This window comes from Tetrapisispora phaffii, chromosome 8, assembly GCF_000236905.1.
Source record: "Tetrapisispora phaffii CBS 4417 chromosome 8, complete genome".
Lineage (NCBI taxonomy): Eukaryota > Fungi > Ascomycota > Saccharomycetes > Saccharomycetales > Saccharomycetaceae > Tetrapisispora > Tetrapisispora phaffii.
The window spans coordinates 529471-544602 of record NC_016527.1 but is presented as its reverse complement, the minus strand read 5'-3'; the positions used below and the strand labels follow the sequence as shown (position 1 = coordinate 544602).

Genomic DNA, 15132 nt, shown 5'->3' with positions numbered 1-15132 from the left:
TATATAGCTATGTATGTAGCTTAGTAAATAGACATCAACAATGGATTCAATAATTAAACACCTCGTTTATTATCCATTGTGTATCTATGTTTATGATTAACCGATGAGTAAGACTACTCTGTCATTAACATTATTTCTCAGTCAGTAAAGGGCAACAGACCACTATTGAAAAACTTTTAGTCGTTTATAACTTAAAGTATAAATTGTTACTATTGATATTATCTTTAACAGTAAATGCATCAAAACTGCAATGTCACACAGTTCGTACTCGGTAGCTATATTAACCGCTGACTCGTTTGGAAGACTTTATACAATTCAGGACCATCGGCATCTTAGTAACTTAAAAACACGAGAATTCGAGAATGAGAAAATATCAATTGATGCAGTAAATTTGCTGTATGAAAGAAAGTAATATTTCAATGTTTCGTTGAAGAAAAGCACACACTCACACTGACACACGCGCAGAGAAAAAAGAAAAAAAAAACCTCTATATAACTTCTAAACGAGTCCTATACGAGATCACGTGAGCAAACAAAAATGCACGTGACTTCAAACATATTTTAACACACGTGATCCAACTCCCCTTTTCTCATTTGCTGGTGTCCGTTTTCGGTTTTGTGGTCTGTGTTTTGCACGCACGTGCAGTTTACCCGAACAACAAACAAGTAATCAAAGTAACCGTAATCCTATGTCGTGTTAAGAACACACACTTTTTCTGGCGACATGCACAAGAGAAAAATAAACATAAAAATATATGAAGCCAAAAAATTATTTTCACACAATAACTCTTTGCATAATAATTACCTATGTTTCTGAAACTTATAACGAACAATTAAACATAAATGGTTTTTAAAGTAACAATAACTAATATCATATTCAAGATTGTTACTTAAGTTTCTTATTGAGCTAATTAGTAATTGATAATTGTTAAGTAATAACATATATTTATTAGAGAATTTAGGTCCTATTATATAACCTTGTTTTTAGGTTGTGTTTTTCTACTTCCCTTTTAAACTTTTACTATTAAAACATTAAGTCTATTTCTTTATATTTTATATGTGTTAGTATATTTGTTTTATTTGAACTAATTGCAAACAGTGACGAAAAAAAAAAAAATTACAACAACAAAGAGATAAAATTATATATCAATTGATTATTAAGAACTACTGCAGATTAGAGATTTTATAATTATGAAACTTTCTGCTTCTATATACAACTCAGGTTATCCTTTGTATGGGGCTAAGTTTTTAAATGATAGAATATTATTAGTTGCTGGTGGTGGTGGTGAAGGTAATAATGGTATTCCAAACAAAATCACGGCTTTAAGGATTGATTTCAGTAAGAAAAAAGTTATCAAGAGATTTAGAGAGATTGTTTTAGATCCAAACGATGATTCTCCAACTACATTGGATGCTGCTAAAAATATTATTTTAGTTGGTTGTAATGAAAACAGTGAAAAAATTAAAAGTGGTTCAGGTAATCATCATATTAGAAAGTTTGATTATGAAAATGATCATTTGAAATTTGTTGCAGGTATCGATTTTGACGGTTCAAAAAATCCAGATGATTATACAAAGCTAGTTTATATGTCAAAAGATGCTACTGTCGGTGCGATTGCTTCATCAGCAATTCCTACTGTGATTAGAATCATTGACCCAAATGACTTAACTGAGAAATATGAAATTGATACAGGACATGATGTGAAAGATATGCATTTCTCTCCAGATGGCAAAGTTATTTGTTATATTACACCAAACACTTTAGAAGTCATTTCAATCGTCACTGGTAGATTTATTATCAGAAAGACCGATTTTGACAAGAGTTGGATTTTGTCGAAAATTAGATTCATCAATGACGATACAGTCCTTGTCGCAGCTGTTTTAAAGAACAATAAGCAAAACGGAATTGTAATGACCACAATCAGTTTGAAAAGTGGTAATGCAACTGTCTTGAAATCAAAATTAGTTACAAAACAATTCAAAGGTATTACCTCAATGGATATTGATCCGTCGGGTGAATGTGCTGCTATTGCCAGTAATGATAACTCTATAGCTTTGGTAATCTTGAAAGATTTATCAGTTGGGAAAGTATTCTATCAAATTCATACTTTCGCAATTACAAAAGTAGCATTTTCCCCAGATTCTAAATATGTTGCAAGTGTTTCCGCAGCTAATACTGTCCATGTCATTGAAGTTCCAAAAGATTTCTCTAAATCAACTTCGATCATTCATAAATTATGGAAATTTTTCAAGAATGTCTTGTTGATCGTCATATTGGCTTATCTTGCCCAACTGGCTTATGTAAATAACTACAATATCAAGGCTTTGGATTACATGAAGATAAAGTATTTGCACAAGTATGTCGATAAATCCACAATTGATAAATATGTGAACAGAGATGTCATTCATAAATATTTAGACGAGCAAAAAATTGAACAATACAAAGGTTCCGCAAAGAGTATATATAACGAACTATTGAAGAAAACTACTCTGGTACACCACTGCACTGACAATTACTACTACGGTCAGCTGCAGAGCAAAATTAATGATTACTTGCAAAAGTCTGCATCTGAAGATATTCCAACCACAATTGGAGAAGCTTTAACAACAGGTGCTTATACCTCCACATTTAAACCAGAAATTGCTTCTCCTTCTGAAGATGCTCCATCTACTACCGCTTCCTCCAAAACTTCAGATCATGAAGAAGGTGGTCATTGGGACGATTTTGAAAAGACTGCATTCAACTTAGAAGATCTTGCTTACTTGGAAAGTCAACCTGAAATCCCAGAACCATCATCCGTTCAAGAGGAGGAGGATACAATTAATAAGTATAATAACATACCACAATCCGTTCTATCGTCAATTGTTTCTCAAGAGCCAAGTAACCAATCTATACAAAATGAACAAAACATTGGAGAGCAAGTTCAAGATCCGCAACAACAACAACAACAAGAAAGCATGGAGGAAACAACAGTTGTAGAAACAATTGTTGAAGAACCAAAGGTCGAGGAACCAATTGTTGAAGAACCAGTTGTTGAAGAACTAAAGGTCGACGCACCAATTGTTGAAGAACCAGTTGTTGAAGAGCCAGTTGTCGAAGAACCAGTTGTCGACGCACCAATTGTTGAAGAACCAGTTGTTGAAGAGCCACAGGTCGAAAAACCAGTTGTCGACGCACCAATTGTTGAAGAACCAGTTGTTGAAGAGCCAGTTGTCGAAGAACCAGTTGTCGACGCACCAATTGTTGAAGAACCAGTTGTTGAAGAGCCACAGGTCGAAGAACCAGTTGTCGACGCACCAATTGTTGAAGAACCAGTTGTTGAAGAGCCACAGGTCGACGAACCAAAGCTCGAGAAACCAAAGCTCGAAGAGCCAAAGCTCGAGGAACCAAAGGTTGAAGAGCCAAAGGTTGAAGAGCCACTGGTTAAAGAACCAAAGGTCGAGGAACCAAAGGTCGAAGCACCAATTGCTGAAGAAGCAAAGGTCAAAGAACCAAAGGTTGAAGAGCCAAAGGTCAAAGAACCAGTAGTTGAAGAACCAGTTGTTGAAGAGCCAGTTGTCGAAGAACCAGTTGTCGACGCACCAATTGTTGAAGAACCAGTTGTCGAAGAGCCAGTTGTCGAAGAACCAGTTGTCGACGCACCAATTGTTGAAGAACCAGTTGTTGAAGAACCAAAGGTCGAAAAACCAGTTGTTGAAGAGCCACAGGTCGACGAACCAAAGCTCGAAGAGCCAAAGCTCGAAGCACCAATTGCTGAAGAGCCAAAGGTTGAAGAACCAAAGGTCAAAGAACCAAAGGTTGAGAGGGGAAATACTAATCAACAAGAGACACAAACTCAAGAACAACTACAGCATGATGAATTATAGAGGGATTGCTGTTGTTTTACTTAAAATGTAGTCAATAAAAATCAGTTTCCACCCTTACCTCATGGATATAGGAAACTATTTAGTGAAATATATATCAAGATTTATAAAGCTCGACAATATGAGTTATCAACGTAAAGAACAGTAACGTTTTATTTATCAAAAAATGTATATTTAGTAGAATGTCAGGTTAACACAAGTGACCTACATCAAACTCTGAACAGAAATATGACAATTAGGCATTTAAAAATATTCGACACCAGCAGGATTTGAACCAGCGCGGGCAGAGCCCAAGAGATATCTTGTTTGGTTCGAGTCTCTCGCCTTAACCACTCGGCCATAGTGCCAAAATATTATTAATTATCGCTGTATTTTGAGGTCTTTGATAGTAGCGTTGTTACTCAGAAATTTACTATTTCTAGTAGCCTTACTATAGTAGGATTGGAAGCGCGTTAAATCGGATCTTTTTTCCATGATGGCAATCAAGTAAAGCTTGTTTCTCCACAAAATGGAATCTAAATATTTTATTCGATTCGTTCAGATTAGGTCATTATTTAAACGTTTAATTGATGCCCTATCTTTTTATAAATTTAACTGGTATGACCTATCAAAAATTCTGACACTTGAGATTGGATTACAACTATTAGTTTGATAATATTATTTCAATTTAGATAAAGATATGTTAGGAATCGGAAAATTTGAACTAGAAGTTAAAGTATCGACAATTAATTAGTGGTAAACACAAATTACAACTAGCAAGATTAATTGAAGTCCACGTTCAATGAACAATTCAAATGTATTGTTAAATCATTTCATTTGACATTCCATAAACCCCTTCAATTGCCATAAATTAACATATAAAGGAGCAAATTGTCACTGAACCTAAAGTCTTAATTTACAATATTAAATAATATTATTTTGTGGAGAAACAAGCTTATGTTGGTTAATACCAACGTCTAAGTTAGTGTCGTCAGTCACTTTAGTTGCTTTCGAGTAGTCCATCTTCTTAATAGTTAAATAATCGATTGGTCTTTTATTAGTATATTTAAACAATTATATATAGAGTTAGATGACCTCTTATTATATAAGTTACCTCATACTTGAATGAACACGTACATATGTCCATTCATTCTCCTAAGATCTTTAGTGCTGTATTGTACACCTGTGTTTATCACGTGGCCATTTACATTGCAGTGAAAAATTCTCATCTGTCATTTAAAAGATTGCTTTAGAACATTCTTTCCCATTAGTAAGTGATCAATTGGTTCTGAACTCAAAGTGTCATAAACACTTAGTTCTGTCACATATACTACAATAATTCTGAGATATTTATTCATAGCTTATGTAAAAAAGGGAATCAGATTATAAATATAGTTGTATACCTAATAATAAACACTAACGAACTACATAATAATACAGTTTCTGTAAATAACGTTAAACGAGCTCCTGGAAGTAAGCTTGATTCTCAGAAGGTCAAAATTCTCTGATTAACGCTGTGAAGCTAATAAAGAAGATGCATCCATTATCATCTGGTAGCTCTAACACTTTCAGTCTTAAGTACCTAATTGCTAGCTTGAGTTCCTATCCGGCTGATCGATAATACTAGATTTCCGACTTCACGTCATATACTAATATTGGTACAATATCCATTAGTCTTACTTTTTCTGTTTCTGGGGTCTTGTTTCCGTCTGACACAGTTCATCTTGTTTGATTAGACTAACGGCTTTTAAGAACAGGTTGCCATAATTGGTCTGTCGTCATGGCATGGGATATATATTGCATTTCTGCTTATCAATTTTGAACCTTATCTTCCTTACTTGTTGGAATAAGATTAGTTCTTCTGATACTCCTCCTCTGATCTTAATCGGAATAAGCTTGCAGCTAGTTAGATGAAGTTTTGAAGGAAGTGAGTTCCAGATCAAAGAAGTCCGCCCTTGTGTGTCTACTAAGTCTGTAACCGTAATGCTGGCGATTGTGAATTCCAAGGTTTTTCGTTTCCCATTATGTGGAGACTGGTTCTCGTTTTTGATTTTGTTACTTTTTATGCTATAACTTTGGTACAGGAGAAAACTTTTAAGTTAGTGTTTCACTCTTTTGTGAGCGATTTCTCACAGTTGTTGGACAGTTGACGACAAAGTGTTTGCCTTTGCGATAGCTTAAAGAAACACTATTCTTTTTCAACTTCGTTTACCCAGTACTGTCGATTTGTGGATCTGGTATTGAGCAGAATATAAGTCATCAAAGTTCATTGCTTCCGGGGTTAAAGCAAACCTGGAGTCATTGTTAGATCTTTTAATTGGGATGAAAACAAGTTCCTTTGCTGAAGCCGCATACATTGCTTATTCAAGGTTCTTTGGTGGGTTTGTAATGAATGTGAATGTTGCTGTACTTAAAACCTTATTCATAACGATCTAATATAACGCTTTTGGGATAATTAGCTAGTAATAAATAAGCTAATTTGCAAAACTTTTAATTGTATTCCGCAATGGAGCCTTTTTGGGTCAGCCAGAAGAACTCTGTGCAGCTTCCCTTTAATTCTTCCCAATTGATGTATCTGACTTGGAAGTTGACGAGAAAAGTATTGTAGGTTCCTACTTTGTAGTCTGGAGCTTCATCCTGCATCGGTAACCAACTGTATGGTTCATCTGTTAAGCACTGGTGATTAGATGGTGATACGTTGATTATCTTCCATCGCACCTCTTTCCTATGCGTAAATGATGACCAGATAGAGGAGAATATATAACTTTAAGATGTTCCGTCTACTAGCGAACAAAGGTAGTTGTTGCACGGATCGATAAGTTAACTGCTAGTAAATAGTATAGAGCGAGAATAATATAACTTGATATTGAGCTAATGTTTCATTGAGCAACTGTTAAATAAAGCATGTCTATCAATTGTTTATGAGAACTTTTTATATCATATAAATTGACTACTTTACAAATTTATATATATTTAAAGTTCCTGTTTTTGCATTTATTTTCTATATAGATTAATCTTCTGATGCGTGTAACTAGAAGCTTGCATTTTTGTTTTTGGCCATGTACTTAATTTCCTAATTAAGAATTTGACCATTATCAGCTCATAGAATAATCATTGTAAGGGTTTCTTGATTAATTTGAGCTGAGTCCTTGACTGATTTGGAAATTCAACTGACTTCTTTCATATTTATGCAAAGAGGATTAAACCTTATTTATTATTATATTAGTTACTAAAGACAGATCATGATTATTAAAAATATATGCTTAGCAAGTTAAAATAAGAGAGACAGAAGTTCGATCAAATGAGAATTGGTTGATTATATTTTATCATTAAAGGGACATGAAGCCAAAATATTTTAGCATGCAATCTTTACTCAATACAAGTTAATTTGTTGAATTATGGTTCTTTAAATAATCCCTCCACATGAATAAAATCATTTCCCATGCCATTACTAAAGCTACAAAACCAACAGAGACATTGAAAGTAAACATTGGAGTATATCCTCTATATTCCATGGCTTCGATAACTTGATCAGTGGATTCCATAAATATTAAACCACCAGATAACATACAAAAAGACGTGATTAATTCCGTCAATGGTCTCGATGGTGAGGAATTTTTATTTGGAACAAAGAATAAAATTAGGAATGTAAAAATTCTAAAAAATGAACCATATGATAGTAATGAGCCCCATTGGATATGAATAGCTGTAGACGTAGTAGAAGCTTGAGCATGCTGTGACATTAGAATACCAGTCCAAAATATTGTGAAGGCTGGGAATGGGTTTGGAGAGTAGCCTCCTGAACATGCAAAGACATCCTCTTCATGAATGATTTCACCATCTATATTATTTTTATTGGCGTTTTCAATTACCGTTTTGAAATTCTTTTCATTTAAATTTTTTTCTGCCAATAGACCACATAAACCTGTACCTATATACATAAAGGCAATAGAAACGTGTTGCAAATCTTTTGCAGTCCAGGCGCCACCAGCACCAGCTAGATGTTCTAAAAAGACATTTGTTGAACCATAAAAAAAGATTAGGAAGGATTCTAATCCTTCCATTGTAATAGTACCCTTAGGCAAAGTGATAAAACCAAAAAGTTTGGAGTTTTGAGGTGTGACATCTCTTCTATAAATAATTATTCTATTCCATGCCCAACCTCTTTTTTGACCAAATCCACAATAGCGTGCTAATGATACAAATCCTAAAAGGATAAATACACCACCTTTAATAAAATGAGCTAGTAAGTTGAACTTCCTTTGGCCTTTTCCGAATAGATTGCCAACTGTTAGACCAATAGTTATATAGATAAGATAATAAACGAATAGAGGATAATTCAGTAGATTGAATGTAAGTTCGAATAATGTACCAAATCTGTTAGATAGTATTTGTATGATTGGTTGATCATAAACTTTCTCTAGGATTTCATTACGGCTTTGATGTTGTCCCTTAAAATGCTTACTTCTTAAAGTTTGACCATCTTGGAAAGGTGTATTCTGATCTTCTATATCGAAGTTATCTATATTTGCTTCTGAGTTAAAGTTATTTTTATGAATATCATTGTTATTATTATTATTATTAACATCCGTTGAAATATTTGGAACATCTGACAAGAAATTCGATGATGCAGTAGATTCTTCACTATGTGAATGAAATTCTTGTAAAGGAATTGAGGTATTATGAGTTTCGCCGTTTTCGTAAGTCAACACTTGGTTGTAACCCTTTGGCATCCATTTAATAGCGCAATAAACTACAGCACTTATATAATGGATTGAAGCTAAAATTAATAATATATAAGAAACTGGTCGGTATAAATTTCCCGGGTATAAAGTATCTTGGAAACTCGTTACAAATACCTGTAAAGCTGTCAATGACATGATTGTTAAACCGAAGTTTACAGTTAATAATGGTAGATACCAATTTGATTCCACATTATTTAGTACTAAACAAATTGGATAAATGAAAGCGGCTATTACAATGAGTGATACAGTATGGAATTTCAAAGCAGATCTATTGCCCATATCACTATTTAAGAAAGTAGTAGTATTATAACTTTCCCAATATAATTTCTGTGCTGGAGTCAACCCTGCTTGTTCCAAAATTGGCTGACCATGCATATGTGCCATTGCGTATGGAGTTGGAATAATGGTAGTAGAATTGTATTCTTCTCGCAAGCCCTCTGAAGCAGCGTTTGGCATCATGTGCGTGGTAGGTGAGCCATGGTCGACACCATTATGAGGTATAGCAGAAATCAATGATGGAACAAGGGATAGTAGTAACGTTTTATACAATATGTTGACTTTCATATCAGTATAGATGATTGATGGTATTAACTATTTATAGTTCTTTTCTTAATTGTGGAATTCTAATCAACAATTATGCTGGGAAGGTAAAGATACAATTACTCAAAGGTAACGTTTTTTAAGAAAGCTATATATACAGTAAGTCATACTACATAATACATAATCCTTTTTTTTCATTGTTTATTTGTATTAATAATAATTTAAAGGAAATAATTTTTAAAAGAAAATAAATTAAGGCAAGCACAATAATTAAAATTAGCATAGAAAAATGCTTAAAACATTACATTGTTCTATCCACCATGTAATTGTAAGAAAACAAAATAGGAAGAGGCTTTGTAATTGCTGACCATTGCAATACATTCACTACAATGTTATGAAAGAAAGTTCCAAGTCTTTTATAGCTTTAAGCTTGCTTTCACTCGTTCTTTTCATATTTGTTTGTATAATATGCGTTTGTTCAATTGACTTTTGAGCAAAATTTAGTAGATACTGCGCAACGTGTAGGTATGGTTGATCTGTTTGTTACGTTTTATTTCTCTCGTGTTACGGTTACTATTCTGTACCAGGTATTTACGAAAACCGGTAGCTAGTTGAAACTTGTCAGTTATTCTTTCACTGAGTCAGATTTTTGTTTTATCCGTAACGTTTCATTAGCATATCGTTAAAATGGCTTCTTGTGGTTCACAGCATCTTCAAAATAACGCATAGTTTAGGAATAACGGATGAAGACGAAGCGGAACCGCAAACTTGTCTTCCGATGACACATTGGAATATCCACGTATGTGCTAAGGTAAAGTAATCAATATTAGATAGTTCAATTCGTCTAATGTTATTTTACAGACAAGAAGGTGGTCGAGTGAGAAGTGTTCAAGAGTTATTATCAATGTATATTGGTTATGTTCAACTAAGATAGGTTTAGTTCGTTGAAAGGGATTATAAGTGAATTAACTTAGAGTTTGAGCACTTTACATGCAAGAGAAATAAGTAGGTTAGGCAGTTATTAATAACAAACTGTTCGTATTTCATTTATTTGTTCTTATAAGTTATATATGATAGGGGAGGATGTTAGATTTTTGTTACAGGAGTGTGAGGTAACATTATAATCCCATCTTAACTAATTCCTCTTCAATGGCATTCTTAACTAATTCAATATCTGGTTTTTCAACAAACTTTAATCTTTTTTCTAAAGTCGATAGCTTCTTTAATTCAGCTGGTAAAACATCTTTTTCGAAAGAGTAACCTTCAAATTCAGATAATGCTTTGTTGACAGCATCGGCAAATTTAGCTGGATGAGCTGTAGATAGAGAAATATAGTGAAGGTTTGCGTCGTTTGAATCCTTGGCAATAACTCTCTTGGTGGCACAGACACCAACAGCAGTGTGTGGATCTAGAATGTATTTTTTAGGGTTTTCACTGTTTTGGTAAATGTCCTTGATGGTAGAGATAGTTTCCTCGTTGGAGACCCTTTCAGAAGCGAAATCTACAGAAGCACCGGCAATGATCTTTGGGTCGACAATAAATTTACCTGCAGTCTTTAATTGGTGGAACCAGTTGTTTACAATTTCACCAGCCTTCAAGTCATCAGAACCGTTGGCTGTTAAGTTTTCTCTAGCTAAAAACCATAGTAATCTTTCAAAATTAGAAGAAATTAAAATGTCCATAGCTGGCGATAAAGTGGCAGCAACGGCATCTGATCTTTCATAGGTACCTGACTTCAAGAATCTGTCTAAAATATCATTTTCATTCGTGGCAATAACTAATTTTTCGATTGGTAAGCCCATTTTCTTGGCAAAATAACCAGCTAAGATGTCACCAAAGTTACCACTTGGTACAACAAATTTAACTTTCTCATCTTTACCATCAGTGACTTGAAAATATGAGTAGAAATAATATGTAATTTGAGCTAAAATTCTTGCCCAGTTAATAGAATTAACAGCACCAACATGATGTCCAGAGTTGAAATCTTTGTCACCAAAGATAGCTTTCACGATATCTTGACAGTTGTCGAAAGTACCGTTGACGGATAGGGTTTGGACGTTTTTGTCTGGAACAGTGGTCATTTGTTCCTCTTGGATTGGAGAGATTCTACCGGTTGGGTATAAAATAAACACAGAAACGTCTTTCTTTCCTCTCAACCCGTAGATAGCGGCAGAACCAGTGTCACCAGAAGTAGCACCAACAACAGTCAACTTCTTCTTTTCACTATCTTGTTTACCTTGATTGAATCTTTGTAAGAAATATTCAAATAAGTTACCAACAAATTGTAAAGCAACATCTTTGAAAGCATACGTTGGACCATGGAATAATTCTAAGATGTGGATATTTTCTTTAGAGCCAGTCAAATTCTTGACTAATGGTGTGACATCCTTAGAACGGAAGGTAGAATAAGATCTATCAACTAAGGCTTTTAAATCTTCACTTGGAATTTCATCCCTTGCGATATATAGACTCATAATTTCAAATGCCAAGTCTTGGAAGGACAATTTAGACCATTGTTTTAAAGTCTCGGCAGAAACATGTGGGATGGTTGGTGGAATGAACAAACCACCATCGGTAGCCAAACCTTGAAGAACAGCTTCTTCAAACGATCTGGTTTCAGTGGAGTCTGATCTGGTTGATCTATAAACTTGAGATGGAGTGACCATTGTGTCGCGTCTATTTGTTTTTTTGATGATATGGTTATATGAATATATGAATGACTACCAAGAATGAATACAGAAAGATGGCATAAAGGAAAGACAACAAAGCTTAATAGTAAATATCAAATTAACATTAACATTAAGTTACTAATGAATCCAAATTATTCAACGAAGACAATGTAAACTTGTTCTTCTCAACGTCTATTAGTTCCTGTACAATTTATTTCACTTCTATAACTTGTTATCACTTCACACATTTGAATATGTTTGAAGCGATTTAGTCATCGGCGGAATATTTTTTTGCATATTTCAGTTTTACAGCGTTGAGAAATTTCACATCTAAAAGCGTACTTGATATATTTTTGTAACGTGACAAGTGACTTTATTATGTTCTATGTGGTAAGACTTCGACGACGACAGTAATTCGATTGGTATTCAAGTGAGAATATCATTTGTTTAACCATCTTTTAGTGAGTTTTCAATGAGTATATGTATATAGTTTATCGATTATATTCATTATATTCATTATAGTGAGTCAATGGACTTCATGTAGTATATATGACATATAATATGGGATATAAAATGGGTGTGGTTTTGTTCATACATGCGTTTCATGCTTGTGAATAAGGTTATAAAAAAATGGTGCAGTTCAATTTGCAGACGGTTGTCATTTAGTGGGGTTCTATTGCATTCTTTGTTTTTGCTTGTTCTTGGCACGCCTGGCCCTCTTTTCTGCCATTTTCTTGTCATATTCCAACAATTCTCCAGATTTCTTCTTTTGGCGTCTCATTTCCTTGTCTGCTTCGTATTTCTTTTCAGCAGCAAGTTCTTTTTTGGCTTGTTCGATAGCTTTGTTGATGCTATCCAAATGTTGAGAACGTAATTTTAAGGATTTGTTTAACATGTCTGGTTTGATGAATTGAGTACCTTTGTTGTTGACTAAATTGTTAGTGGCTTTGTCAAAGATTTCAACAACAGCACCAATCAGAACCTTGATGTTTTCAATATCAGTGGTGGAGGTTGGGAAAGAGACACGGATGACGGCTTTTGGTTGTTGGTTGGCTTCCCATTCAGCTTGAGAGAATGGTTTTTCAGATGGTAAATCGGTAAAACTAACGAATTTCAAAATGTGGGAAAGTTTCAATAAAAGATCCTTATTTAAAATAGTTGGAACATAGTTTTCATAGATGCCATTGAATTGGTTGACTTCAGACATATACACGTAATTTGCAGGTAACTTGTCACTTTCACTAGTGTGTGTAACGGATAAGAAGAAATTGTCACGACGGGATTCATTCATTGCACTTTTATTAACTATGGCAGTAACAAACTTGAAATTTTTTAGAATTTCTTTTGCGTTACCATTTGCTTCACTAGTTTCAGTACTGACGAAAATACCATTCGGTTTGATTGTGAATTCAGCGAATTCTTCCAAATCCTTAATTTTCAAAGATGGGAAGAAGTAGCCTAACACTAATTCAAAGCCCAAAGAGATAGGATTATTGCGGGGGTATAAATGGGCTCTTAGGGTAATACTTTCAATAGACGATCTACCAGTGGCGAAAGAAGTGAACCAAGAACTTTTTTCTTGCTCAGCGTATGGTAATTCCTTGTTATCTTTGTCACTGAATGCAACACGAGAGAATTTCAAATCATGACCAAAATAGTTATTGAATTCTTTAAATAACTTATCAGCTTTTCCCTTATTGATACTGATACCAACTTGATAAAATACAAAAATTAGAACGATGATGCTAATACAAAAGAATTCAAATGTAAAATTGTAGACGCTTAATCTTTGGAAGACCGACATTTCCTTCAATTGCTCTGGAGTGTAGGATAAATATTCAGCATTCATAGATTCTAGAATCCTACTGAAAGAGTTCATTGCTTCGAAAATAACCGACATAGCTGGTTGTAATAAAAATGACCTATTATGCGCTTATACTTGGAGTTCTGATTTAAAGTAAACTTTTACAGGTAAAACTAAAAGAAGAACTAAACACAATATAGTTTAATTATAATAATAATATAACTTTAAAAAATATTCATCAAAGCTAAATGGTAGTTGTACTTATTAATATTATCTATTAATCCTCCAGTTCTAATATTGTTTGTTCACTGAAAAATTCATGAAAAAAAATAATAATATCAATTATCACCAATAAATCAATTCTGTCCGGATGTAAAAAAGCTAAAAGTGAGTGAAATTTACAAACGACCTATTTCTATAAAAATACCATGCCACGTGAATTTTAATATCGATCTGATATGACTGTAATTATGTATATATCGATGGTGGTGGGAGATATTGTGGACATTTCAAACTATATCAACATTTAGATTTTGATTCCAATCAGTTGATAAGATTAGAAGACATTAGAATTTAACACAGCACTGATTTTTCCGTCGTAGCTTCATATAAGTGCCCCGAAACTATTAAATTATAACAATGGATGATAGTAACAGTAAGGACAATTCAATTGTGGAAACAATTAAAGTTGCAAACACTCCAAAAGATTTAAATAGTTTGAAGGGGTTTCAATGGTGGAGAAGGACATTTCAATATAATACTGGTTTAGGATTGACTCCAGAGGAGAAAAGTAACTATGAAAATGATTATCAATATATTTTGACAAGAAAGCAATGTAATAGTTGCTATGAGTATAGAGATTGGCTTCTCAAGTATTCTCCAACGGTAAGATTTATGATTCAACAGATTTCAAAATTAAGTGAAAATAATCCCAACATCGATAATAAGACGGTGAAATCCTTTGATGAATCCAAGATTATATGTGACGTTTGTCCTGAATTAAGAAGTGGTGGGTTCCATCCAGATTATGGTATCTTAATATGTCAAAATAGAATCAGAGATAAGTGGCATCTAGAAGATACTTTGGCGCATGAATTGGTGCATCAATTTGATAATTTAAAATGGAAAGTAGATTGGTTGAATTTAAAGCAACATGCTTGCTCAGAGATTAGGGCATCATCATTAAGTGGCGAATGTAGATTTTTCCAAGAATTCTCAAAGAGAGGCTTTGGATTCACAATTGCTAAAGGGCATCAGGAATGTGTAAAAAGGAGAGCAGTATTAAGTTTAATGGGGAATCCTAATTGTAAGGATAAAAAACAAGCTGAATTGGTGGTAGACGAGGTTTGGGAAAGTTGTTTTAATGATACAAGACCTTTTGAAGATATTTATAGATGATTGCTCATCACTTAGCATGAACACTTGATAGTATTCTTTCTTTTGTAAATAGAACTTTGGTATATAAAAATAATGGGCAAAATAAAATGATAGTTTAAATGTCTATTTTTAAAAACTATTGAGTACATAACTTT

The 15132-nt window shown here is 33.8% G+C and overlaps 5 protein-coding genes and 1 non-coding gene across 6 annotated transcripts; 2 read left to right on the top strand and 4 right to left on the bottom strand.

Moving 5' to 3' along the window:
* Positions 1-1190: 1190 nt before the first annotated feature.
* On the top strand, positions 1191-3866 carry SEC12 (Sar family guanine nucleotide exchange factor SEC12; the record flags this gene model as incomplete). The annotated part of the gene is made up of 1 exon (XM_003686817.1): positions 1191-3866. One exon carries the CDS (start codon positions 1191-1193, stop codon positions 3864-3866), a length of 2676 nt encoding a protein of 891 aa, XP_003686865.1.
* Positions 3867-4117: 251 nt separating this feature from the next.
* On the bottom strand, positions 4118-4210 carry TPHA0Htrna7S. The gene is given in 2 exon segments: positions 4118-4163; positions 4173-4210. It is a non-coding gene; the product is annotated as a tRNA-Ser (tRNA).
* Positions 4211-7225: 3015 nt separating this feature from the next.
* Positions 7226-9151, bottom strand: TVS1 (Tvs1p; the record flags this gene model as incomplete). Its single annotated transcript, XM_003686816.1, has 1 exon — positions 7226-9151. One exon carries the CDS (start codon positions 9149-9151, stop codon positions 7226-7228), a length of 1926 nt encoding a protein of 641 aa, XP_003686864.1.
* A 1094-nt stretch (positions 9152-10245) lies between these two features.
* Positions 10246-11793, bottom strand: THR4 (threonine synthase THR4; the record flags this gene model as incomplete). Its single annotated transcript, XM_003686815.1, has 1 exon — positions 10246-11793. The coding sequence occupies one exon, from the start codon at positions 11791-11793 to the stop codon at positions 10246-10248; it is 1548 nt and encodes a 515-aa protein (XP_003686863.1).
* A 676-nt stretch (positions 11794-12469) lies between these two features.
* TPHA0H02240 (uncharacterized protein) lies at positions 12470-13696 on the bottom strand (the record flags this gene model as incomplete). The annotated part of the gene is made up of 1 exon (XM_003686814.1): positions 12470-13696. One exon carries the CDS (start codon positions 13694-13696, stop codon positions 12470-12472), a length of 1227 nt encoding a protein of 408 aa, XP_003686862.1.
* A 543-nt stretch (positions 13697-14239) lies between these two features.
* Positions 14240-14998, top strand: ATP23 (putative metalloprotease; the record flags this gene model as incomplete). The annotated part of the gene is made up of 1 exon (XM_003686813.1): positions 14240-14998. The coding sequence occupies one exon, from the start codon at positions 14240-14242 to the stop codon at positions 14996-14998; it is 759 nt and encodes a 252-aa protein (XP_003686861.1).
* Between the last annotated feature and the right edge of the window lie 134 nt (positions 14999-15132).